Here is a 27,485-nt window from a genome sequence, read left to right as displayed (position 1 = left end):
CAGTTACAATGCAGCTGGTTGTATTTCCAAGACCATCTACTGCAGAGAATCATTTAAACAGTTTCTAAAAGACAGAAAGAGAGAGAGAGATGATAGATATTAACATCATAGACGGATCTGGAGATTCAGAGACTAACACACACACACTCACATACAAAAACAGCACTTCAGTTTTGGGTCTATGTGTGAAACCAAGTATGCCTTAAACAAGGAAGACAAGCTTTTCAGAAGTGCAGTTGGATAACTTCTGCCATAGAAATGGCTGAATTAGGACACAAGGGGGGAAAATTCCAGAAGAAGGGCACATCTCTTTCTTTTCTGCAGTTCGTTCTCACCTTCTCAACTCCTAGTAAAATGTCTCGTTTTCAGGTTCTGTAAATCCTGCTAGTCTCAGGCAAAATTATGCTCCAGGAGTCTCAAATTTTCTTATTTCATATGAGTCTTTATTTAGTAGACTTCTCAATTTTTCTATTCATTACAAGTAAAAGCCTGTTGATCTTAATCAGCCAGGAAACTTATCTGTCTGGCAAATGACATATGTATAAAGATAATCATCAATGTCATGAGTTAACCCATTTCAACTGCCTATTCAGAGCATGCAGCAAGAGGAAATCCACCAAGTCGCAATATAACAATATTCTTTACTCCTGGATAGCTCAGTTAATGAAAAAATGGACACGGAAAATAGTAGGAGAGCAAATCTTTCTCTCCCACAAGAGCCGTCCAGGTAGGTATAGGGTATTATTTTTTTCTACTCTCAGTCACTTAGCAGCAGGGGAAGTCATAGTCACAGTGCTTAGGAGATGAAACTTTATTGATTTAGGCATGGATTCATCTAGTTTAATTAATATATTGGGTATGAGGAAGCTACTTGCCGTACTTTCCAAGAGATTCTCTCTCCCTGAAGAGGAACATTTTTACTCAGCTTGTAAAGTGGAAGTAACAGATTTTCTCACATTAGAAGCTCATTTTCTGGGTATGAGACAGGAGAGTTCATACTAGGTATGTAGATCTCTTGCTTCTGTGTCTGATATGTGCTGCGGGACACATACCCTTCACACATGCTTTTGTAAATACTTTATAAAATAACCTGCTTCTTGGTTGGTCTTTATGATCCATAAGCTGTGGGATGCTTCTTTGAAGATGAAAATAGTAAGAGTCCCATCTAGCCATTCAAAGTCATCCCTTCATTGCATTCTGTGTACATGAAGTTGGGGTTTGTTACTGACATAATATATTCAGATACATTTCTATGTTAAAAGGATTGTGAGATGCATAGGTAACTGTGTTTATTTTCAGTTTTACTTATCAACATAGATGAATGAGAAAGAACTTGAAAGTAACACTGGATTAAGAATAGGAAAATTTGGCATGGATTTTGCTCCATTTTGTCCCATCTAATCACTTGGATAGCGTTCAGGTGTTCTTGGTCACTTACTTGGATGCTCTGAGCTTTAGTTTCTTAGTGATTACAATGAAGATTTGAGTTACAGGATGGCTTTGAAAAAATAAACAAAACTCCCCTTTCTGTCAGTCGAGGATGTTGCACAGGGAGTTAGAGAATGTTCTTATGATTGAATTGCTTTTAAATTTCACAGTGTGCCTGCATTTGAAGTCTTGGCAGTATCTCCCCAGGAAGAATCTTCAGGCGGACTACCGAAGTCGGCCTCATCCCCACCACAGCATACATGGCTGACAGTTTTGAAAAAAGAGCAGGAGTTCCTGGGGGTGAGTGAGCCTCCTCCAACTTTGACTAGAGTTAGGGTTGGGTCTAGAAAAGAATACTGAGTTGCATCAACTGTTTTCCCACTTGGATTCATGAGAGGTGGCAGGTCCTCTAAAAAACATGGTAGATAAAGAGTTGATACTAACTGGGCCCTTTTGGGAACAGAGAAGCATTTCCTCAAAAAGACTTTAAATTGCTAGGATGAGAATGGCCAATAGGAGTGAAGGATTCATCATCTTTATCATTACTTAGATGTAAAGAACAATTACTGATGTTCAACATGACTACATACGTAAAGGCGCATGGAGAAAGTATTGGCCATCCATGCGTTAGGTAGTGCTTGTATCAATTCCTATAGTGGCCAGGGTATCCTGGAAAATCTTACGTGTGGATCACCTTCTCAGGACAGTCTAGGACACTAAAGCAGTTTCTCATGTTCGGCCTCTATTATTAAAAAATGATACAATCTTGGGAAAATATTTTGATTTTCATGAAATTCATGTGTTTTTCTATAGGTAACACAAATTCTGATCGGTATGATATGCCTGTGTTTTGGAACAGTTGTCTGCTCTGTACTTGATATTTCACACATTGAGGGAGACATTTTTTCATCATTTAAAGCAGGTTATCCATTCTGGGGAGCCATATTTGTGAGTATATATCTATAATAGTTTCTGAAATAACACTGAACATAGGTCTCTCTCTTGCTAAGAACTAACCAGTTATTTCCAGTATTAAGATGATATTTATTATTCCTAACATAGATATGCTCATTAACAACAACAAAACATTCTTTTTATAATTAACGTTGGGTTAAACATTTAGCCCACAGTTTTATCCGATGAGAAACCTGAATCTAATTCAAGTTAAATGACTTGCCTAAGGGACACTTGGCTGATAGTAACTGAACCTAAACTTTCAGAATCCAACTCCAAGAACATACCTCTAGCACTATTCATCAATAAAGTTATATGATAACTACATATGGCTTTATCTGTCATCTAAAAATAATAACAGAGGCTGAGCACGGTGGCTCACGCCTATAATCCCAGCACTTTGGGAGGCTGAGGTGGGTGGATCACCTGAGGTTAGGAGTTCGAGACCAGCCTGGCCAACATGGTGAAACCTCGTCTCTACTAAATATAAAAAATTAGCTGAGTGTGATAGTGCATGACTGTAATCCCAGCTACTTGAGAGGCTGAGGCAGGAGACTTGTTTGAACCTGGGAGGCAGAGGTTGCAGTGAGCGGAGATTGAGCCATTGCACTCCAGCCTGGGCAATAAGAGCAAAAGTCTGTCTCAAAATAATAATAATAGAAAATAAAGTTTTCTTCATGAAAAATGAGGAAAGAGATTGCTGGGGTGAGAAAAATTAAAATCAATGGGCACATGGTGACCTTCCATGCCCTAGAAACTTTTAGGTATTTTTCTCGTGGTATCTCTTTTACTCATTGTTCTATGTGGAAAAACAGGTGGATGAGTGAGATAATAAGGTATCTAACTTTTTAAAGGTCTAATTGACGTATAATAAATTGCAAGTATTTCAGGTGTACAATTTGCTAACCTTTGACACACATAGACACACACGAAAACATCACCACATTAATACAATGTATGTATCCATCATTTCCGAAAGCTTCCCTGTATATCTTTGTAATTCTTTCTTCCTCCCTCCACTCCTTCTCCTCTCATCCCCAAGAAACCATTGATCTGCTTTCTGTGAATATAAATTAACTTGCATTTTTTATATAAGTATGTTCTCTTTACTGTTTGTCTTCCTTCGCTGCACAGTTATTTTGAGATTATTCATGTTTTTTCATTATATCGATACTTCATTCATGAGAATATATTTTAATTCTAAACTATATCACATTCACTTTGCATTCTGCTAAATCCTTAGTGCTCAGATGACTTGTTCAGGACTCTCCTTGAACCTCTACTTCTGTTATAATTGAAACTTGTCTCTACTGTCTTTTTATTTCAAACACAGCTTATTAGGTGTCTCTCAACCCATCAAACTCACAATCTGAGTCTTTAGGAGATTGCTTTGAATTTGTGCTATTGACTTATATTTATATCAAATATGTAAATGTTTGGTAAAAATATCATCATGTACATTTTCATAATTACTCTATATTCACATGATATATGTCAAACTCTGGAAATATGCATGCCACAAACACATGTTTCTTGCCTAGAGGAGCTGATGGAAGATGAACATACAAATAGACAATTGCAATAGAATGAGAGTGGTGGTCTAACAGATTCATGCCCCTGATGTTGCTGGACGTTGCTGCTCCAAGAGTAACCCCTGCATTGTCAGGGTTAGCATCTCCTGGGAGTCTCATGTAAATGAAGAATTTCATGCTCCATCCAGGACCTAATGAATAAGAATCTGCATTTTAGCAAGACCCTCACATGATTCATATACACTTTTTTTTCTTTTAGATGGAGTCTCACTCTTTTCGCCCAGGCTGGAGTGCAGTGGCATGATCTTGGCTCACTGCAACCTCCACCTTCCGGGTTCAAGCAATTCTCCTGTCTCAGCCTCCCTAATAGCTGGGACTACAGGCACAGGCCACCATGCCTGGCTAATTTTTGTATTTTTAGTAGAGACGGGGTTTTGCCATATTCGTCAGGCTGGTCTCGAAATCCTGACCTCAGGTGATCCCCCCACCTCGGCCTCCCAAAGTGCTGGGATTACAGACATGAGCCACTACACCCAGGCTTATTCGTACACACATTTACTTTTGAGGAGCACTCTACAGAAACTAAGAATAAGGAAATACTGGGTTCACAGGTGACATTACTAAGTAACTTTATCAAGTACCCCAAATTGTACCTATGTTTGGAAGATGGGGTTAAAAAGGACACATTGAAAACAAGAAACTCATTGTGGCTCTTTTTTTCCTCCTTTTTGAACAGTTTTCTATTTCTGGAATTTTGTCAATTTTATCTGAAAGGAGAAATGCAACATATCTGGTGAGTTGCCTGTTTCTGTCTTTGTCCCTCTTTGAAAAGGTAAGAAGAATGGAGTTTGAGGAGTCTTAAGGAAAACATGTCTTTGTCTCCTGTATTACTAGTGGATGTGGATATATGACTTTGTTTCAATCTATTTTGTGTTCTGGGGCTTTTTGCAACAGAAGTTGGATATAATCAGTAGAAACATAAATTGCACCATTTAACATACAATGAAGTTTATGTTTACCTTGATGCTCGTTCTAAAAAAAAAGTGTCCCCACACTGGCATTGTCCTTGTAGGTATGTTCACATGATCAAATAAATAATTAGTTTTCAATTAAGAAGAAGAATTGAGGAAAGACCGTATGTGTCCATGTGGTTCCTGAATGCAGTCCAGCGAGAAAGAAATATATGCTCATTAAACAATGTGGCCATTTTCCCGGCTTCCCTTTTTAACCAAAATTTGGAAGCAATGTGGAATTTACTGAATGCATCCAGCCCTGAAATGAAGATAGGATTATTGAATGTGCCAGTAAGTGCAGGCCCAGGTCTGAGTGTTCCTTATTATCATCAGGCGAGAGGAAGCCTGGGAGCAAACACTGCCAGCAGCATAGCTGGGGCAACAGGAATTACCATCCTGATCATCAACCTGAAGAAGAGCTCGGCTTATATCCACATCCACAGTTGCCAGAAATATTTTGGGACCGAAAAGTGCTTTATGGCTTCCTTTTCCGCTGTATGTATTATTTTGTGTGGGAAGACTAAGATTCTGGGTCCTAATGTAAGTAAGAAGCCCTCTTTTCTTGTTCCATAAACACCATCCTTTTCTGTAACTTCCATTACATGGTATAGTGTTCTGTAAGTTCACACAGTCCAGGGAGATGCTGGCTGCCCGCTCCCCTCAACCCAGGCAAATTCCTTGGGGTTAAAGTTACCTACTACAAGTAACCATCTCTGGGTTTTCTTGTGTCTCTCTCTCTCTCTCTCTCTCTCTCTCTCTCTCTCTCTCTCTCTCTCTCTCTCTGTGTGTGTGTGTGTGTGTGTGTGTCACTTTAGAAGGACTGGTCAGATGATGGGGAGATGAAAGCAGGAGATGCTATAAGAAAATAAACTTTTGGGGCACCTACCATGTGACTCTTTGTTTATCGTTTGTTGCTGTTCAATAGGAAATGGTAGTGTTGATGCTGTTTCTCACCATTCTGGGACTTGGTAGTGCTCTGTCACTCACCATCTATGGAGCTGGGGAAGAACTCAAAGGAAATAAGGTAGGTAGAAGCCTGATATAAAATCCTGAATGACGGGTTAAAGAATTGGAGCTTTATTCCTTAAAAATACGGGCTGGGTTTTCTGAAACATTTCTTCCAGAAAATAGTTTCTCCAAGTTTTATTATTTTGGTTTCCAAATCTCAGATTTTAAATCACATTTTATACTCATAAGTAGCACACATTTCATAGTATATCCCTCTGAATGAGGGTTGGGAAAATAGGATCTGTATAATGTTAGAAAATATGGATGCCTTAAAGTGTGTGGAGCATGAGAGACAAATGTGCAGGAGGCTTGTGAGGAAACCACCCAGGTATCTGGCCTTGTTTTCTGCCCCAGAAGTAGCCGCCTATTCCTGTTTCTGTTTTTTTTTTTTTTTTTTTTTTTTGAGACGGAGTCTCGCTCTATAGCCCAGGCTGGAGTGCAGTGGCCGAATCTCAGCTCACTGCAAGCTCCGCCTCCCCGGTTTAACGCCATTCTCCTGCCTCAGCCTCCTGAGTAGCTGGGACTACAGGCACCCGCCACCGCGCCCGGCTAGTTTTTTGTATTTTTTTTTTGTAGAGACGGGGTTTCACCGTGTCAGCCAGGATGGTCTCCATCTCCTGACCTCGGGATCCGCCCATCTCGGCCTCCCAAAGTGCTGGGATTACAGGCTTGAGCCACCGTGCCCGGCCTCCTGTTTCTGTTTTATTCCTTTATTTCTTGACTTTTCCTTTCCAACTTGCTCTAAAACCTCAATATTCTTTCCTTTCTGATTCATGACTACCAACTGTTTCCACTTGCCTCACCAGTCCATTATACCTTTGATGAGAACCACTAGCACCTGGTGCTCACGTACTTGCCCAGGTCTGATGGATGAAACATACTCTCTCCACCTGTCCACTTTCCTGAGGCATTTAAGTCTAGCCACCTTTTAAAAATCACTCTCCTCCAGGCTGGGCACAGTGGCTCACGCCTATAATCCCAGCACTTTGTGAGGCCGAGGAGGGTGGATCATTTGAAGTCAGGAGTTCGAAACCAGCCTGGCCAAATGGCGAAACCAAATCTCTACTAAAAAATACAACAAAACAAAACAACAACAATGAAAACAAAAAAGGAAACATTAGCCCAGCGTGTTGGCAGGTTCCTGAGGTTTCAGCTCCCCAGGAGGCTGATGAAGGATAATCGCTTCAGCCCAAGAGGTGGAGGTTAAGTGAGCCGAGATCATGCCACTGCACCCCAGCCTGGGTGACAGAGCCAGAATTGGTCTTAAAAAAAAAAAAAGAAAAAAAGTAGCCAGGCCAGTGGCTCATTCCTATAATCCCAGCACTTGGGGAGGCTAAAGCTGGAGAATCATTTGAGGTCACGAACTGGAGACCAGCCTGGCCAACATGGTGAAACCCCGTTTCTACTAAAAATACAAAACTTAGCAGGGCATGGGGATGCACGCCTATAATTTCAGCTACTCATGAGGCTGAAGCAGGAGAATTGCTTGAACCCGGGAGGCAGAAGTTGCAGTGAGCCGAGATTGTGGCCACCGCACTCCAGCCTGGGTGACATAGTGAGACTCCGTCTCAAAAGAAAAAAAAAAAAAATCACTCTCTTCCAAAGATAGATAAATAAGACTGCAGATATACTAAGGAATAACCTCACCAACTTGTCATCGACTGACATGATTTGTTTTGGGCCCACTTAGCCAGCCAGTCTGGTTTGGTTTTCTGGAACTGAAAGAAATAATTAGAGAGTAATGACAGAGAGTGTGAGAGTCAGAAAGACAAAAGTAGATGAGATAAGTCTCTTGAGCAAGACTTCTAGGGATGGGAAATTTGTGGTGATTGATATGAAATGATTTTTCCCTTATCAGGTTCCAGATGATCGTGTTTATGAAGAATTAAACATATATTCAGCTATTTACAGTGAGTTGGAAGATCAAGGGGAAATGTCTCCTCCCACTGATTCATAAGAATCACATGTCCAGAACACTCTGATTCACAGCCAAGAATCCAGAAGGCCAAGGTCTTGTTAAGGGGCTACTGGAAAAATTTCTATTCTCTCCACAGCCTGCCAATTTTACATTAGATTTATTCGCCAGATGAGAATATTTTGTTTTTGTTGCTTCTGTTCCCCTTAATATTCTCCTTCCATTTGTAGATATGATAGACTCCTATTTTTCTTGTTTTATATTATGACTTCACACACCTCTCTGCTGGAAAGTCAACATGTAATAAGCAAGATTTAACTGTTTGATTATAACTGTGCAAATACAGAACACAAGAAGGCTGGCTGAAAGTTGAGTTAAACTTTGACAGTTTCATAATATTTGGTTCTTATGGTTTTTTTTTTTTTTTAGCATTCCTAATAGTTACAGTTGGGCATGGTTTGTACCACCCCCCCATACCCACACAGTCACACACACATATATATAACTTACACTATATATAACTTTCTATGCAAATATTTTACCACCAGTCAATAATACATTCTTGCAATGTATTGCATGAAGTTTTATAAAAATCTGTATAATTGCCTAAATCACCAGCACATTCACTGGCATGGTATTATTAGATAATGTTTGCAGATTGATAAGTAGGAAGTGGGGAATTTTATTAAGTTACCCATTGTCTGGGGAGGTAGATAGGTAAAAACAGGGAAATTGTAAGTGGGGAGATCATTTAGTGAGACATTTGTGAAAAAAAGAAGAATAAATTAAGAGCTGAGCTGAAATAAAGTGAGTAGAAATGGAAATAATGGTTATATCTAAAACGTGTAGAAAAAGAGGAACTGGTAGACTTTGTTAACAAATTAAAGAATAAAGTTAGACAAGCAACTGGTTGACTAATACATTAAGTGTTTGAGTCTAAGATGAAAGGAGAACACTGGTTATGTTGAAAAAAATGATAAAAAGGACTAGGCACGGAGGCTCACGCCTGTAATTCCAGCACTTTGGGAGGCCAAGGCAGGCAGATCACGAGGTCAGGAGTTTGAGACCAGCCTGGCCGACATAGTGAAACCCCATCTCTACTAAAAATACAAAAAAAAAAAAAAAAAAATTAGCTGGTGGGGTGGCGGGCATCTGTAGTCCCAGCCACTTGGGAGGCTGAGGCAGGAGAATTGCTTGAACCCAGGAGACAGAGGCTGCAGTGAGCCTAAATTGTGCCAGTGCACTCCAGCCTGGGTGACAATGGGAGACTCCATCTCAAAAAAAGAAAAAGATAAAGATAAAAAGTCAGAAATATGAAAAGTGGAGGAGGAGTACAACTAGACCTAAATTAAGCTCATTTTTAGACTTTCATTTTGGGGAGACAAAGGGAAATGCAGCCATCGAGGGCCTGATGACATTCAATACAGAATTCTGGTAAAGATAAAATTTGACAGAGGTTTAGTGTCATTATAGGAGAAATCATTATTAAATGAAGCAAGTTAACACTGTAAGAGAATTATTTTAAGATAGAGATGAAGCTAAGTTAAACTTCACATGCCTATAAATGGAGGGAAAAACTAAGGATAAAAATCTAGAATAGAAGATACAATAGGCCGGGAGCAGTGGCTCACGCCTGTAATCCCAGCACTTTGGGAGGCGGAGGCGGGCGGATCACGAGGTCGGGAGATTGAGACCATCCTGGCTAACACAGTGAAACCCTGTCTCTACTAAATATACAAAATAATTAGCCGTGTCTGGTGGCGGGCACCTGTAGTCTCAGCTACTCAGGAGGCTGAGGCGGGAGAATGGCGTGAACCCGGGAGGCGGAGCTTGCAGTGAGCCGAGATCGCACCACTGCACTCCAGCCTGGGCGACAGAGCCAGACTCTGTCTCAAAAAAAAAAAAAAAAAAAAGAAGATAAAATAATTAGTCATAAACATGCATTGTGAAACCGTAGAGAACAGGTAGCCCAAAATAGAGAAAGATTAGATAAAGAGACAATAAGTAACCGTCAGAGACAGTATCTGTAGGCCTGGGCAGGAGAAAAGTCCGCAGTGATAAGCAATCCACTTAAGGCATGAATATGGGGCAGAGAAAATAGCAATAGTGAATGAATGCAGAAGGTGCTGAGAAATTCCACACACGAGTATCGTGATGAGTAAATTAATAAAACATTTGCAAAGACCTTTAGAGACAGAGAATGGGGGCATATGTGAGAAATAAGATAGTTGATTATGAATAGAAGGTAGTGAAGAAAAGCAAGCGAAGAAAAAATTCTGTTTATAAAAGAAGGAAAAGATCGTTTGTGTTTTTAGCCTAAGAGTCCTGTAGAATGACTGAAAAAAATCAGTCTGAGAGTATTAGTCACAATTAATGAAATAATTAATTACATTTTATGTATTGAGGATGCCAAGATTAAAAGGTGACAGACAGGTAGATGTTAATTTCACTAGATTATGTAAGTGATCATGACAATCACACAACAGATAATTAAGTGACTTGGTATGCTTTATTTAATTGTAGGGCCTGAGGTTTTCCATTCTCATTTTTCTAAAATAAAATTTTGTTTCTCCAACTTTGACAGCAGAATAAAAAACCCTACCCTTTCACTGTGTATCATGCTGAGCTGCATCTCTACTCTTGATCATCTGTGGGTATTAATTACATCCCTTCCATGGCATGGACGTTCACATACAGACACTTAAACCTGGTTTACCAGAACCTCTAGGAGTGGATCCAATCTATCTTTACAGTTGTATAGTATTTCTCTTTCATTTCACCCAATTTATATTTTCATCATTGACTACATATTTCTTATACGCAACACACAATTTATGAATTTTTTCTCAAGATCTAACTGAGAGTTTTCCCACCCTGCCTGCCATTTATAGTATGCCCACCCCAGGCAGACACAGAGCACAATGCTGGGGTTCTCTTCACACTATCACTGCCCCAAATTGTCTTTCTAAATTTCAACTTCAAGGTCATCTTCTCCATGAAGACCACTGAACGCACACCTTTTCATCCAGCCTTAATTTCTCCCTCCATAACTACTCTATCCCACGATGCAGTATTGTATCATTAATTATTAGTGTGCTTGTGATCTCCTTATGTATTCTCAATTGCCTGTATTTGTGCAATAAATTGGAATAATGTAACTTGATTTCTTATCTGTTTGTGTTGGCATACAAGATTGAGGGACTTATCTAAGATAATGGGGAACTAAGGCATCAATAAAATGATGCCAAAGACTGAGAGTGGTTTCTGAAGTCCTCCTTTTCATCAGCCCTTTATCAAACAGAACACTCTATAAACAACCCATAGCCAGAAAACAGAATGTAGGAACAATCACCAACCATCTTTTGTCAATAATTGATGGAATAGAGTTGAAAGGAAACTGGAGCATGAGTCACATTTGACCAGTCAGTCCTCACTTTTACTTACTTGCTATGTAAACTTGAGAAAGTTTTTTCTCCTTGTGAACCTCAGGTTCTACATCTGAAAATGAGAAATTTGGAACAAAAGATTCCCAACTGGTCTTTCTGTTCCTATATTCTGTAGTTTTTAAATATTTAGAATTTTTGGTAATCACAATTACCAAGTTTGTGGTTGAGATAGCAACAGCAATCAGAACTATTTGGTGGACATATTTTCAAAGGAGCAGCTCTCCACTTGGGGTAAAGAAGTATGTGGTGTAGCAAGACACCTGGAACAATAATATTTCTCTAAATCCCTCTGACAAATGCTAATCAAAATGTGTTTTTTTCCTAAAAATTTTTCTTAGAAATAAAATTTCCCATATTATTCCCATTATAGGTAAATAATAGGTAATAATTCTTGCTATAGACATGGATCTACTTATATAAACAACTAATGAAACAGGGTACCATATTTTTAATTGTAACTTGATTTAGAGTGTTGGGGTAAATATATATATCCAAGAGGTGTGAGGGTCCCTTGTCAGTATCTCTCTGTGTTACATGAGTATTTCCCTCCACTGAAAAACCTCTGTTCACTCCACAAATAGTTAAGTGAGCTGAACTTATATCTCCAAATAGCTTCTATCTGGGAGTTCCAGCATTGTATTTTATCTTAGTTTTTGTTGTTGTTGTTTTTTAAATGAATATATTAAACATAACTACTTTAAATACATTTTGAATGTTCAAAAATCATTTAGCCCAGTTTCTAGAATGATGAATGGAACCTATTTTTAAATTTATAGACATTGATGTGTAATCCTGAACTTGAAATTAGGAAAAGAGACACTGTCAGCTTCTCAGGAACATTTGGCAATATTCACCTATCCCTTAACTCTGGTTGGAAAAAGTGGGCTTAAGACCCTGGGTAAGATCAAGGAATGTAATTATTAGTAACCTTCACATAGACTACTTCCAGATAAATTGAACTGTAAAATCATATATTACAAAATGATATTATCTTGTCCTAAAAAGGCAGAGAAGCAGATGGAAAGAGGCTCTAGGGAAAATGGTATCAGATGAGTTTTGGGAAACCTTTAAAAACATATCAACTTTCTTCATCAGTGAGAAATATCTTAACCCACCATATCTGCCTATCAGAAGGGAACTGGTTGAAAAACAGCACAAGAGGCTCAATCTGTAAAAAACAGAAAGAAAAGAGAGAGCCAAGATCAATTTTTGGCTCTCACAGTAAACAGTGCATAAAAGGTGCCCAGAGAAAACAGCTCATCTCCTCTCGTTATTTGGTGGCCCTATATAACATTTTTGGATTGGAATCTGCTTTGTGCTGCTGTAAGGCCTTGTCCTGGGGATAGATTTAGGCTGGGCAGAAGAAGGACTGGCGATTAGTCTATATGAGATTGTTAAGAGTGGTTTCCTACATGGTATGCTATTGTTCAATGATTTTTTTTTTTTTTTTTTAGAGACAAGTGAGCTAGGATAGACAATGGTGCTGCTATGTTTTGCCATTCGTAAATAAATTGATATTCTATCTAACATGATTCTATGGATATGGCAATAGACCTGAATAAGGGCTGATGCCCTGTTAGATTCCAGACATTTTGCTAAGACACAGAACAGAAAATATGAATATACTATAAATGCTGTCCTTCAGAAGTTCATGTGCAAAAAGGGAGAGAGGAGAGAAAGATCCACTTAGGCAATAGAAGATGCTACTAGAACGTAAAGAAAGTTTTTCTGGCATGAGCAGTTATCATGAGAAATCAACAATTAAACTGGAAAATTTGAACTGGAATTCCAAATCCTACAGGAGAATAAGAAAGTGAATAAAGCCAGGCTGGTCATGGTAGCTCATGCCTGTAATCCCAGCACTTTGGGAGGCCGAGGTGGGCGGATCACAAGGTCAAGAGTTCAAGACCAGCCAGGCCAACATAGTGAAACCCCACCTCTACTAAAAATACAAAAATTAGCTGGGTATGGTGGCATGCGCCTGTAGTCCCAGCTACTAGGGAGGCTGAGGCAGGAGAATCACTTGAACCCAGGAGGCAGAGGCTGCAGTGAGCTGAGACGGCGCCATTGCACTCCAGCCTGGGTGACAGAGTGAGACTCCATCCCCTCCAACCCCCCAAAAAAAGAAAAGAAAGTGAATGAAGCCAAACTTACTTGAATTTCCATTATGTCTCCAGCCTTCTGCTGAAAGCCTAACTTGTGTTACTTCATTTTAATCTATGAAACAAACTCTTGAGGTAAGAAATACCTCTTTTTAAAAACTGTAAGCATCTTTGCATAACAAGAATAAAAACAATTTGCCAAGGCCACTTAGCCACGAGATTATGGAGCTAGGATTTAAACCCACGCTGGCTTCACTTTAGTGTCCGTGCTCCTCCTACTTGGCTTAACTGCCTGTCTTAGCCGTGAGAGTTGTGAAATTAATGAACACTCTCCTCAAAATGATTGTGCATTTGTTCTTGAGATAGAAACATGGAGCATTAATTGGTGGTACAGTTCTATGTAGTTATCTCTACATAACCCTTTTTTAAAAAAAAAAACCTAGACACAAGAACTAACTTCTTTACACCTCACACTCCAGTCCCTGGAAATCACCTATTTCCAGGTCTCTGGTATCACCTGATATCTTGGGCTCTCTTCTAGGGTTTGTAACAGATGGGATGTCTACTTCTTTTAGAATTCCTCTCTGAAGGGAGGATGATACTCTGAACATGGAGTGCCCACTTGATTATCTTAGGTTTTGTTACAGAATAAAGACTCTTGCTTCCAGAGGTGTCATGGCCTGAACTATGTTCCCCTCAGAGTTTATATGTTGAAGTCCTAAGCGCCAGGACCTCAGAATGTGACGTATTTGGAGACATCATGTTTAAAGAGTAGTTAAATTAAAATGAGATATTCAGGGTGGACTCTAACTCAATATGAATAATATTCTTATAAGAAGAGGAGTTCAGGACACAAACATGTACAGAAGGAAGACTACGTGAAGACAGAAAGAAAACAGCTATTTACAAGCCAGTAAGAGAGGCTTGGAACAGATCCTTCCCTTACAGTCCTCAGAAGAAACCAACCCTACTAAAGCCTTGATTTTAGGCTTGCTGTAGCCTCCAGAACTGTGAAAAAATAAATTTCTATTGTTTAAGCCACCCAGTCTGTGGTACTTTGTCATTGCAGCTGTAGCAAACTAATATAAATAGGATGAAAATTAGCAGTCTGAGAAACACCAAAATTCCTAGTTAAGGATAACCAGGACATTTGGAATTATGTTGTCTCCTCAAAGCAAACTGCAGCAATTTCTCAAGGAGAATTGAAAAGCCCAGGTGATAAATGAGCCTCAGACCCACAGGTATTTCTCTCCTCTTCAGATAAATCTAAACAGAGAATAATGAAAAGAGATTGACCATACTAATTCATAAGATTTAAAATAAATGCAGGGCTGGGAGTGGTGGCTTACTCCTGCCATCTCAGCACTTTGGGAGGCTGGGGAGGGTGGATCACCTAAGGTCAGGAGTTCAAGACCAGGCTGACCAACATGGTGAAACCCCGTCTCTACTAAAAATACAAAATTAGCCAGGTGTGATGGAGCACGCCTGTAATCCCAGCTGCTTGGGAAGCTGAGGCAGGCAAATCGCTTGAACCTGGGAGGAGGATGTTGCAGTGAGCCAAGATCACGCCATTGCACTCCAGCCTGGGCAACAAGAGTGAAACGCCATCTCAAAATACATAAATAATAAATAAATAAAATAAAAATAAAAACTAAATGCACGCCATTGTATCTGTAGAGACTCTGAGCAGGCTTGGGTTATACATTCATGGGAAAAGGAAGGGCAGTGGTTGGGAAAGGTGTACCTGAAGAGATATGTGTGGAGAAATATAGGACTCTGTTATGACAGTGTCTTCCAAACTTGTCTGACCACAATGTCTAAAACAAATCTATTAAATCAGAATTGCCAAAAGAGTGAGCCTGTTTAGGGGGATAAAGCAGCTCCTTCTTGGATGCTAATTCACCACGTTTGTAACCAGCAAAAAGGGTCTGGCTGCTTGCTGAACTTCTTTCTTACAGAATGAGGTCAAAATAATAATGCGTTATGATAAGAAAGAGGGATATTCCTTTATTATCCGTTCTAGGTAGGGGGAAGAGTACAGAGCAATTCCACTCTTCGATTTGTGGAGGGTACGCAGGGTTTTTTAAAGAAAGGGTTTGGAATACAGAAGAGAGAAGGGGCTAGGGGGTACCAGGTGTCGTGACTTGCTCTGATGTCTCATCTTGAATTATTGTCTCATTTGGTGAAGGGTTGGCACCTTTGTGGATCCTGCCAGGTTATAAATTAGTTGCAGTCAGTCTTATTGTCACCCGGAGTGGATTCCATCCTTGAAGTAATCTTTTACTGGAGAAAGAATTCCAGAAGTGCCTGGTCCCTATCAGGATCTGACCCATGAAACTTCCAAGGAAAGGTAGGACCAGATAAGAGAGCATGGTGTGTGCTTAACAAGTATGTAGGTAAATAAATGTGCATAAGGTGTGGGAGCATAGTACGGGAAATGCAAGGGAGTGGAGGTTCACAACACATTCTGAGCCTGGATTTAAAGACGAGAGGTAACACATATGCAGTTTGTCTCAAAGCTGTGTCTTGAGACTGGGATGGGAAGGAGGAAGGGAAAAGATTAAAAGTTTAAAATGGAGCTTGAGGCTAGGTTGCCGGGCTGCTTGGCTGCATGCTGGCTTCTGATTGACCCCTGCTCTGGGAATGCCTCTAAGATTTCTACTTTATCTACTGTTACTATAAATCCTGCCTTTAAGGAGATGTACACAGTGTTCTTGCCTTTCCCTGGGGAATCGACTTCAATTGTCCTATTGTTACCAATCACAGGTTCTTACATTCTCATGTAATAAAAAGTGGCATGAGGCCCAACAAGTTTCCCAGTCAAGGCCTTTATTAAGGGCTTGCGTTGGAACAAAAGGGAGCCAGCACTGGAGTTAAAGTTCTCATGCTGTCTCCCTAAAGGCTGTGCATTGTGGTGCCTTAATACATTTATGCCTCATGCCCCATTATTGGAATGCTAAGCATGCGGGATTTATTCGTATCCTATTGCTCAAGGTCATCACCAAGGTCTGATTGCAAAAATTCAAAAAATTGAAACCTCAGGCACAAGGGGGTTAAGGAGAGTGACATGCATAATTCATGAGATAGGCGAGTGTCACCAGGTGTGTGGGGTGCAGTGCAGGGTGCACAGGTATAGTAAGAAGTAATGCTAATACCTACATGACATGATTAGAAAATGGCAAATAAGCCTCTCCCTGGGTGGGGATTTTAGTATTAGAAGGAGGCAAAGGTAAAGACCAGTCATCCTTCTGGTGTTGTGCACATGAGGCTGATAGGGTTAACTTCTTTGAGTGAAATCTATGTTGGAAGGCCATTTGCTCTATCTTTTCAAAGGTCCTCCAATCAGAGGACCTTGAATGAAATGTATGGGACAGGGTCAGAACATGGCTTATCTTGGCTTGTAAGGTTTTTCCATCAACAGGGCTGTCTCTAGAGGAAAGTGGGAGTGCAAAGTCTTGTCAACAAAAAGAGTTAAACTGTAAAATATTTTAAATTTGTTCTGAGTCAAATATGAGAAGCAATGATCCATGACACAGCCTCCCACGGGGTCTTGAGAACATGTGCCCAAGGAGACTGGGATACAGCTTGGCTTTATATCTTTTGGGGAGGCATATGACATCAGGCAATACATGTAACATGTACATTGGTTCAGACCAAAGAGGTGGGACAACTTGAAGGAGAGAATTCAAAGATTTTTTGATTGGCAATTTGGTTGAAAGAGTTTATTACCTAAAGACTTGAAATCAATAGAAGGGAGCGTCTAGGTTAAGATAAGGGGTTGTGGAGATCAAGATTCATATGCAGATGAAGCCTCCAGGTAGCAAGCTTCAGAGAGAATATATTGTAAAGGTTTATCAGACTTTAAAAGGTGCCACACTCTTAGTTAATTCTCTTCTGAACCAGGAAAAAGTCCAGGAAAGGGAAGGGGATTCTCTACAGAATGTAGATTTTTCTCCACAAGAGACAGCTTTATAGGGCCATGTCAAAATATGTAAAATATATTAAAGAAACATATTTTGGGATAAGATACTTCAATTTCTTTCAGGGCTTATTGGCTTTTGTAAACCAAAGGTATCTGAGACAGGTCTCAATCAATTTAGACGTTTATTTTGCCAAAATTAAGGATATGCCCATGACACAGCCCCAGGGGTTCCTGAGAACATGGGTCCAAAGTGGTTGGGTTACAGCTTGGTTTTATACATTTTAGGGAGACATAAGACATCAGTCAATATATGTAAGATGTACATTGGTTTGGTTCCGAAAGGCAAGACAACTTGGAGCACGCATGGGGATGGAAAAGGGAGAAGGTGGGGTGTTGGTTAGGAGGCTTCCAGGTCACAGGTGGATTCAATGATTTTCTGATTGCCAGTTGATTGAAAGAGTTTAAAGACCTGGAATCAATAGAAGGCAGTGTCTGTGTTAAGATAAGCTGTTGTAGAGACCAAGGTTTTTATTATGTAGATGAGGCCTCCAGGTAGCAGGCTTCAGAGAGAATAGACTGTAAGTGTTTCTTATTAGACTTTGCAAGGTGCCAGAATCTTCCTTGATTCTCAGATCAGGAAAAAAAGCTGGAAAAAGAAAGGGATTGTCTACAGAATGTAGATTTTCCCCACAACAGACAGATTTGCAAGGCCATTTCAAGAAACATCAAGGAAATATATTTTGGGGTAAAATACTTTGATTTCTTTCAGGGCCAGCTATCTGTCATGTTGGCATCCTATTGCTATAAACAGTCTGCTTTGTCAGTCTTAAGGTCACTGTTTTAATGTGAATGTTGGTCAGTTGTGCCTGAATTCCAAAGGGAGGAGGGTATAATGAGGCATATCCAACCAATCCTTCCAACCATGGCCTGAATTTGTGTTTTAGGCTAACTTTTGAATGTCCTTGGCCAAAAGGAGTGGTCTATTCAGTTATTTGGGGGGTGAGAGGGAAGCTTAGAATTTTATTTTTGGTTTATGCTGTCATGTGATTCTATACTACAGAGGGTTGGAATTTCGTGTCTTATTGCTACAGAGAGTCTGTTTTGTCATTCTTAAGGTCTTGGTATTAATGTTAATGCCAGTCAGTTGTGCTTGAATTCCAAGGGGAGGAGATTATAATGAGGCATGTCCTACCTCCCTTCCCATTACGGCCTGAACTAGACTTTCAGGTTTGGTTTGGAATACCCTTGGCCAAGAAGTGAGGTCTATAAGTCAGTTGGGGAACTTAGGATTTTATTTTTGGTTTACAGTCTGGATGGTCTAGTTGGGATCTCCAGCAGCTACAGGGCGTTTACCAGTCCGTAGTACAGGCCTTAGTGGGGTGGGCATGCTGGGGCTTCTTTATGGAAGGTTATGGAAGAGGTGATGCAGGAACTCCTGGCCAAATTGAAATAGGGAAGTTGCAGGTTGAAGCCTCTGTCCACTGTTGCCCGACAGTGCTAGGCCAGCCAGCAGCAGCAGTGTGGAGCTCTGGGGGCCACCTGCTCTGCCATGAGCACTGCATTCTGCCCTCTTCTTGGGCTGTGTCCCAGCACCCCAGGGGCAGCATGCAGGACCAGCAGGTCTGAAAAAAATGCATTAGTGGGGTTGGGAGTGCCGAGTCCCATTCCTATTGTGTCTTTGTACACATTCATTCCCTATAGTATATAAACTCTGGGTCTGGGGGTAATGGCACAGCAATCCATCATTTTGTCACTTTGCTGTATGTGACATAGTCATGGCTTCTGTTCCTAAGTCTCTATTAAATGATTCTTTCTGAGAAACTGGATATGTCAGCCTCTTTCTTTGGTCTCTCAGATTTCTTGAAGTTTGGGGGTAGGATTGCATAGACTCTATCGCCATGGAATACCTGTCTAGTTTAAGATATACCGAGTGTGGTCAATGTCAATCCAGGAAGCCTGAAATTTTGATACACAAATGATCTGCCCTCACTAGGAACCCCCTCTAATGACAACATAGAGTAGAAAAACTGACTCTCAAGTGATCTTGATGTTCTGGTGCTGATATTTTGGAAAAGCCTTTCCTTCTCCAAATACTTTTTTTTTCCTTTCTCTAGGTACTCTAGACTATGATTGGTATTAAATATTTCCTTTTAGGAATAGTGGGGTATGTAATTATATTTTTAAAAGAGGACAATATGATTTTGGTTTGTTGCCATATTGCCTCTTCATTCTGAGGAGCATATCTGTCACCATATCTCTCCCATTTACTTCTAAAATTAAATAATTACCCCATTAATTCTTCAGACAATTATTGTATGCTCATCTGTGCCAGCCATATAACTTTTATAAGTTATTACAATTCACACATATAAGACAACATCTCTTTTGAGGAGCTGGCAATCCAAAGGAGCCCAGAGACATGAATCAGAGCAAATCCAGAGCAAGTTCTATGAGTTCAGGAAGAGTTACCTTGGTATTTGGACCTCTGGGTGCTATAATGGTCATGAAAATCCTTGTGGAAGAAGCAAAACTGTTGCAGTGTGAAATGAGATGCAGACCTGAGAAGACTTGACTAATCTGCAAGGGATTCTGGGGTGAGGATGACCCTTCAGACTGTTCTTTTTTTTTCTTTTTCTTTCTTTTTTTTTTTTTGAGACAGAGTCTCGCTCTGTTGCCCAGGCTAGAGTGCAGTGGCACGAGCTCGGCTCACTGCAAACTCCGCCTTTTGAGTTCACGCCATTCTCCTGCCTCAGCCTCCCAAGTAGCTGAGACTACAGGTGCCAGCCACCACGCCCGGCTAATTTTGTTTTTGTGTTTTTAGTAGAGATGGGGTTTCACCGTATTAGCCAGGATGCTCTCGCTCTCCTGACCTCGTGATCTGTCTGCCTCCGCCTCCCAAAGTACTGGGATTACAGGCCTTAGCCACTGTGTCCAGCCCATACTGTTCTTACCATGTAGAAACGGCCAAGCTTGTTTATACTCCTGCCTTCCTCAGTTATCTGATGTGGCCTGCCTGGGAGGTTTTGACATGAGTTGAAGCATCTCTCTAAATGTGAGGCAGACCAATACAGAGTTTGCTCACTGCATTCCTCACCCCTGGGAAGTAAGGCCTTCCTTGAAGGGGCACCTGGGCAGCACATCATCATATTCACCTGAAGATCAATCCATCTTCATATTCACCTGAAGATCAATCCTGAAAATGGCATGTGACAAGGGCATGCCCAGGGCACTGGGTGATTGAGCCATAAAGAAGGATTTGACCCCAGGTGCAACAGTGCAGTCTTAATTTTCCATTTTGCAATCTTCTGGTTCAGTTTTAGAAACATTGGTGCACTTCTCGAACTCAATTTTGAGTTCTGAATTTGAAAATAAGCCTGACTGAGGGCCTGGGAATGCAATTTCGGCATTCTTGATCTTTTCTAAGACACCAGGAGAAAACTGGGACATTTCACTCAGTCAGAGAGGAGTAGATCTTCATATTATTTTTCCTTGGAAATTCACGTTTTTCTCTTCTCTAGTGGATAACCATCATATTGAAGAATAATGTTTCTGTAAGCTGTCAATTGCATTATTTTTCTATCATTGTTTGTGACAGGGGAGTAATGTGAAAATGAGCTACTGTGCTATTCTGTAGATGCTGTGTTAAAATGTCTTTGATAAAACCCTGAAACTTGCTGTTCTTGCCTTATCAACAAAGCTCTCCTACGGTGAGAGAAAAGTAGGTCACAGCCAAGTAGTTCAGAAGGACAAGAAATGGCAAGAGATTCTTGTTGGCTGTTCTAAATGTTTTTCATCCAGTTATCTCCTAGGTTTATTTCAGGAGTCTTACCAAAAATAGGAGCTAACAAGTCCTATTGGTTGTAAAACTGGTTCAAGTTGGAAATACGTCACTCACAAAAAATTGACTCCTGATTTATTTAAAAAATCAATATGAAAAACCAAATTCTGAAAACACAGACCCTGAGAGGTAAAATTTGTAGTGTCCAAGAGGATGTTGAGCATGTTCTTACTCATATGTGGGATCTAAAAAAACATTGAGTTCCTAGAAAAAGAGAGTAAAACTGTGGTCATTAGGGGGTTGGATAGGTAGTAGGAAGGGGAGGATAGGCAGAGATTGGTTAATGAATACAAAATTGCAGCTAGATAGGAAGAATAAGTTCTAGTGTTCCTTAGCACTGTAGGGTGAATATAGTTAACAATCGTTTATTTTATATGTTTAAAAAGAGAATTTTGAATGTTCCCAATACAAAGAAATGATAAATGTTTGAGTTGATGGATATGCTAATTGCCTTTATTTGATCACTGTACAGTATACACAGGTATGAAAATATCACTCTGTTCCCCAAAAATATGCACGATTATGTGTCAACTAAAAATAAAAGGAAAAAAAAGTGGATTGTGAGATTTTCCTCCAGCAGAAATATTGTTACACGATAAAAAAAGGAGTAATTCTAAACACTGTTTATTGAATCTTAGAACTTAACGCATATGCCTGTTATTCGGAAGATTTATAAAACCCAAATGAAAGATGACAGGATTCTAGAATAGCTTAGTTATTTATGGCATTTGGGGAAGCACTTAGAACAATAAAAAAGCTTTTCAAAGCAAGCTTAGTGATTTAAAAGCCAAGATTAAATATTCAAATTAGAGAGACCCTGTCTACTTGTGACTACTACACTGCCAAAGGTTGGATAAACATTTAACACATTAGGTTGCAAATAGAATGAGTTACTCCAGGTTAAAGTAGAATTTCAAGGAAAGAGCCAGATAAACAAGTTTCTCTCCTGTGTTCCATCTGCCTGTAAATTTCTTCTGTAAAATGTGTATAATAGAACCTCTCTTATAAGGTCACTGTGAGAAATCACTGCGTTAATAAATGTAAACTATTTAGAAGAGTGCCTAAGGATGATAATGTACCCCCCAAAAAACATTGAGTTCCTAGAAGAAGAGAGTAAAATTGTGATTATTAGAGTCTTGGATGGGTAGCAGGGAGGGGATGATAGGGAGACACACACACACACACACACACACACACACACACACACACACACTTATTGCTATTCTAATTACCTGACAAAGGTAATAATCACCTCTCTCTTTTAAAGTAAAATCCACAAGGATACAGCCCAGGAGCAATGAGGAGATTAGTATTGATTTCATTCATCAATTCACAAATTATTTATGAAGGGCCATACTTCCTGGGGCTCATTTTCACTCCGGAAGACACAAACTTGAACAAGAAGTTCTCTGCCCTTAAAGTAGGCAAATCAGAAAATAAGCGTGTTGAAAACTAAATGCATTCATACATGTATACACATATGCATAGATACAGTTATACACATATCAAAAATATAATCTTAGGAAGTGAATAATACTGGTGAAGAAAATCTATTTAAGTAATAGAATAGAGAGTAACCAGTAGGTGGGGTGAGAGCCTGGTAACTGTGTGACTCTGGGCCTTTTGCTGAATCTTACTTTACTTGTGTTCCCTCACCTGCAAATGGAGATAGTAACAGTATCTGTCTCACATCTTGTGGGAAAAACTGGTGTCACAATTTATGTATGAAACTCAGATATAATGATGGCAAAGTGATGATAATGTTGATAATAACTCCCATTGCCCCCAGATGGGACCATTTAGTTGCAGGAAAACAAACATGGCTCCCACCGATTCTACATTACAGTGACTTCTGTAATTATTTCATTATATGTTACAACATAATAATAATAGAAGAAAAGCACACAATAAATTCAATGAACTAGAGTCATCCTGAAACCATCCCCCCGCCCTAGTCCATGGAAAAATTGTATTCCACAAAACTGGTCCCTGGTGCCAAAAAGATTGGAACTGCTGATTTAATCCTTACCACTAGGAACAACAACAACAACAACAAAACCCAGAATCTTATTATCTCTACTTTACAAATGAAGAAACAAATTGGGCAAAGAGAGCTTCACGTAGGATCCAGATGGGACCAGTGTTCTTGCTCTTAGTCATTCTCTTGGCTTGCTCTGAGCTTTGTGATTAATTCCTTAACGGAGGCTGACTCGGGTTATAGATGCAAATAGGATCCAGATTATGGATTCTGAAAATTTGGTGATTAAAATGGGGGCACCATAACACATGAACCTCCTTGAAGCAGGAAATGAAAAGAAGGGGAGAATGGATCTAAACTAGAAAGTGTGTCTGAGGCAGGTGTCAATCAATTCAGAGGTTTATTTCACTATGTTTGAGGATCCACCTGGGAAAAAAGACACAAGCTACAGCAGGATATGTGACCTGTGTTTTTTCCAAAAAGGCTTTGAGGACTTCAATATTTAAGGGGGAAAGAGTGGCATAGGGGAAAGAGGAAAGGAAAAAAGGAGGGTAGGTAGTGAGATAAGTGTTCATATCCTTATGAGGCTTTGATTAGTGCTCACTGAATCCACATGTTACATGTGAAAGGAGAGGACAGAGGAACAGTCAATTATGCATTCATCTTGTGCTTAGTAAATCTTCGTTTTACATAACATAAAAATAGACATAGAGTAGAGGAAGAAGTCAAATATGTATTTGTCTCAGGCCACATGTGTGTGGTCTTTCAGGAAAGGACTGTTATTAATTTTGTTTCAGAGTCAAGCCATAAACTAAATTTCTTCCCAAGGTTAGTTTGGCCTACATTCAGAAATGAACAAAGATAGCTTAAAGGTTAGAAGCAAGATGGAGTCGGTTAGGTCTGATTTCTTTCACTGTCATAATTTCCTCAGTTATAATTTTTGCAAAGGTGGTTTCAATCCAAGCCCTCTTTCTTTCTGTAACCTCAAGATGGCATATAAGCTTCTAAACCTCATTAAGGCATAGGAGTAATCACTCTGTGGTTCTTCCCTGTGCATGTTAATAAATTTGTATGCCTTTTCTCCAATTAATCTTCTTTTGTGGGTTTTTTCAGTGAACCTTCAGAAGGTGAAAGGAAAATTTTTCCTTTGTCCCCTACATGGTTTTAGAACATTCAGTATACTTCATTGTAGTTGTATACTTCAAACTAGTTGTCCCAATTAGTTTGAATTAAGTTCACTGCCCAGATAATTTTCAAAATGTGGCTCAGCCATCAGGCATCTGTGACACCCTTTTCTGCAGCCTTCAGCCTCTTAGTGATTCAAGGGGTTTAGAGTGTTCAAGAAATTAACATGATTTGAGAAATGTCATTAGGAAAGGAGGGAGATTTTTCAGATACTGATACGTTTCTTCTCTTTTCACTAGTTTATCCTTTTAGGGTTCTTATCAATTGCAGCAGCCCAGTGTTGACATTTTTCTTTCTTGATAGTTTAAAGATATTTTGAGTAATGTTTTAAAGACAGGAACAGGATGATTATTGGGGACTGATTGTACTGCTATACTCAATTATCTTCAAGGTGAACTTTCAACAGTCACCACATAATCAGAATTTTCAGTCACATAAGTACCACACATTGTTTTTCTTGGATACCAATTGAAGTGTGGTGGATGAGAAATTATACCTGCAAGTGCAGTGAAGAGCAAATAGAAGTTTAAGCTATGCCTATGTTAAAAATCAGAGCTTGGAGTCATAAAGAGAATGAGCACTGAAACAAAAGATTTCTCAGCAAGGCAAATTTACTTCTGCAAAAGGGTGCAGCTTGCGCAGTCATGATCCCAAGAGCACACTGAGTGGGGTAGGGCAGTTGTTTTTATCCCTAAGGCAGTTCCTAACACTTCTGTGTTCTTTCCCTATTGGCTGGGGTTGGACCTCACAATCTAAGCTAGCTCGATTGGCTAAAGTTTAAAATTGAATAGGGTCTATTAGGTGGGAAGGAAGAGAGACTGTCCGTTACTAGGCAGGAAGGCATATCTGGACTTGTCTGGGCACAGCAAAGGCGGGAAGGTTGTTTACAGAACAGGTAGCTACGAGACAAGTACAAGGAAGTGGTCTTTTTATTTACTAATTTTTCAAAAACACATTGAGATATATGAATTTAAGAATCCTTGCAATAAATGTTATCTATTCTCCTCTGTCTTTCTAAATGTCCAAGGATTTAAAGTTCATAGTTTGTGAAACACTGGACAATATTTTATATTAGAGCCTAAATAACATACTTTCCTAGATAACTGACAGTTTTTTTCTAAGAGAATATTTGAGGTAGGGTACATGTTCTAAAATTCCACACCAAATATGATCTGATGCAGGCTAAACATATGGAAATATCTCAGTGAATAATAGTGCACTTAACAATTGATAACTGCTTGCTTTTAGTTCATTGTACCTTGGGATTGAATGTTGTTCACATTGTGGTTACAGGCTAGGGAACCATCCTCTCCATCAAACAGTTTAATGTTGTTTAATTTTCTTTCCTGTCTTCATAATCATCAATCCTGGATGTCTGTATTTTGAGACCTATTGTTTTAACTGTAAGCATTTGATCTCTGGGCTGGTTAACCTGTATTACTTTGATCTTAATATTAGTCTTTGGCTCTAAATAAATAGAAAAATTTTAGATTTCAAGAAAAATTAAGTTGGAAATTATAGAAGATCGGGCAGGGTGGTGGGAAAAATTATAGGAAGAAGCAAACCTTCTTGGAAGGCCAGGAGGTTTTGCAAAAGCTTCAGGAAAGGATGTAGCTGAAGGCAGCTGAATTCTCTCAGAGTAGATAACAAGGAAGCGCAATGGAATTGATCTAGATAAGTTAGTTTACTTAGGCCTTGGAACCTGGCCTTTAACTATCTGCATGCAGGACTGTTCTCCCTGGGGGTGGGGAGGGGGTGCCTGACCATGACAATTACTCAAGGTCTTTGTCATTAAATCTGTATTGAATAAATGCCTGCAAGGCTGGCTTGTTGAGGCTGTGGCTGCTGACTCTTTATGGCACCCTCCTCAGTGTCTTTGAGCAACCCAGTCCCCTACCCATGCGGCTGGGCAAAAATCCTGTGTCTGTGTACTCCATTCATCCATCGCTCTGTCAGGGTCTGAGGGTCAGACCCAGCAGGAAATCACAGGAAACTATTTTTAAGATAGATTGCTGTTTTACATAGTTCTTCCAAAAACGTAGAAAGAACAACTCAAACTGTTTTTCCTCTGCTGTCATACCAGAATAATCAACATAGACTTCTGCGACCAAATGTGTGGGGATTTCTCCCCACCAAAAAAGCAATCAATCATTTCTGGAGTGAACACCAGCTGGGTGTCCTTCAATTCTGTTGAGACACCATCTAACCTGGAGATAATATCAGATTCCATGGTTTGAGGGCTCGGTTTCACAAGACTTTTCCCCATTTCCAATGCTGACCAGAAGCCCTGGGTTATTTTGCCTGTACTTCTGACTCACCCACTATAAATTAGGGATCCCATGCCCCCAATCTTGGACTTAACTAATTTGCTAGAGCACCTCACAGATCTCAGGGAAACATGTTTATCAGTGTATTATAAAGGAAATAATAAAGGATACTGTTGACCTAAACAAAGAAACCAAGATAAAATTAATATAGGTAGAGAATGTATTTTGACTAAGGTTGAGGGACTGAAGCCCAGCAAACACTGGGAAGTGCTCCTGAGAACAAAGAAAAGGCTCACGTTTTCAAAGAGAAAAGGCAGAATTAGGGGAGGTGATGACAAAAGTTCTCTTTTCAGAAATTTGCATTGGTTTACAGAGATAACATTGATTCATGATTGGCTATAGAGTTCAAATTATGTTATCTGCATATGATGTCATTATGTTAATTTATAGCTATTGATGGTGACTCAGTCTAGAGTCCATATAGCAGGTGGCTTAAAATGATTACTTAGCTCAAGGAGGAGAGGGTAGGACATGACTGTGGTCTAATTTCAATGTCTCTCTGGGCTTGATAATTTAAAAGGGAGATCACATTTCACAGATAAAAAGTTTCTTTTTCTTTTGCAATACAAACAACCAGATGAAGAGGTATATAGGGCAAGGTCCAGAAGGGTCCCAAGCACAGGAGCTTCTGTCCTCATGGAATGTGCTAAACTCCCTGCACATTGAGTTCTTGTTCACCTTCTTGTAAGCCTGTGCATTGCCTGGAAACCCTCCAAAACCTGTCCTTTTGGGTTTTCTGAAGGCTTTATTATATAGGCATGACAAATGGAACCATTGGCCATTGGTGATTAACTTAATTTTCAGCCCCTCTCCCCTTCCTGGAATTTGAGAGTTGAG

At 39.8% G+C, this 27,485-nt stretch overlaps 1 protein-coding gene across 1 annotated transcript; it reads left to right on the top strand.

Moving 5' to 3' along the window:
* Positions 1-584: 584 nt before the first annotated feature.
* Positions 585-11,109, top strand: LOC105464614 (membrane spanning 4-domains A2). Its single transcript, XM_011712634.3, has 7 exons — positions 585-727; positions 1,599-1,728; positions 2,242-2,376; positions 4,651-4,707; positions 5,261-5,422; positions 5,853-5,951; positions 7,794-11,109. Exons 1-7 carry the CDS (start codon positions 672-674, stop codon positions 7,890-7,892), a joined length of 738 nt encoding a protein of 245 aa, XP_011710936.2. The 5' UTR covers positions 585-671; the 3' UTR covers positions 7,893-11,109.
* Positions 11,110-27,485: the final 16,376 nt, after the last annotated feature.

The sequence above is a fragment of the Macaca nemestrina genome, chromosome 12 (assembly GCF_043159975.1).
Source record: "Macaca nemestrina isolate mMacNem1 chromosome 12, mMacNem.hap1, whole genome shotgun sequence".
Taxonomy (NCBI): domain Eukaryota; kingdom Metazoa; phylum Chordata; class Mammalia; order Primates; family Cercopithecidae; genus Macaca; species Macaca nemestrina.
The sequence above is the reverse complement of the archived record's forward strand: the minus strand, read 5'-3'. Positions and strand labels throughout refer to the sequence as shown.

Bases quoted from the DNA above. Each gene is read 5' to 3' on its own strand.
- LOC105464614 (XM_011712634.3), top strand. From the start codon at position 672: ATGGACACGGAAAATAGTAGGAGAGCAAATCTTTCTCTCCCACAAGAG. The intron at 1,729-2,241 runs GTGAGTGAGCCT...GTTTTTCTATAG, and splicing joins AAGAGCAGGAGTTCCTGGGG to GTAACACAAATTCTGATCGG. The intron at 5,423-5,852 runs GTATGTATTATT...GCTGTTCAATAG, and splicing joins TTATGGCTTCCTTTTCCGCT to GAAATGGTAGTGTTGATGCT.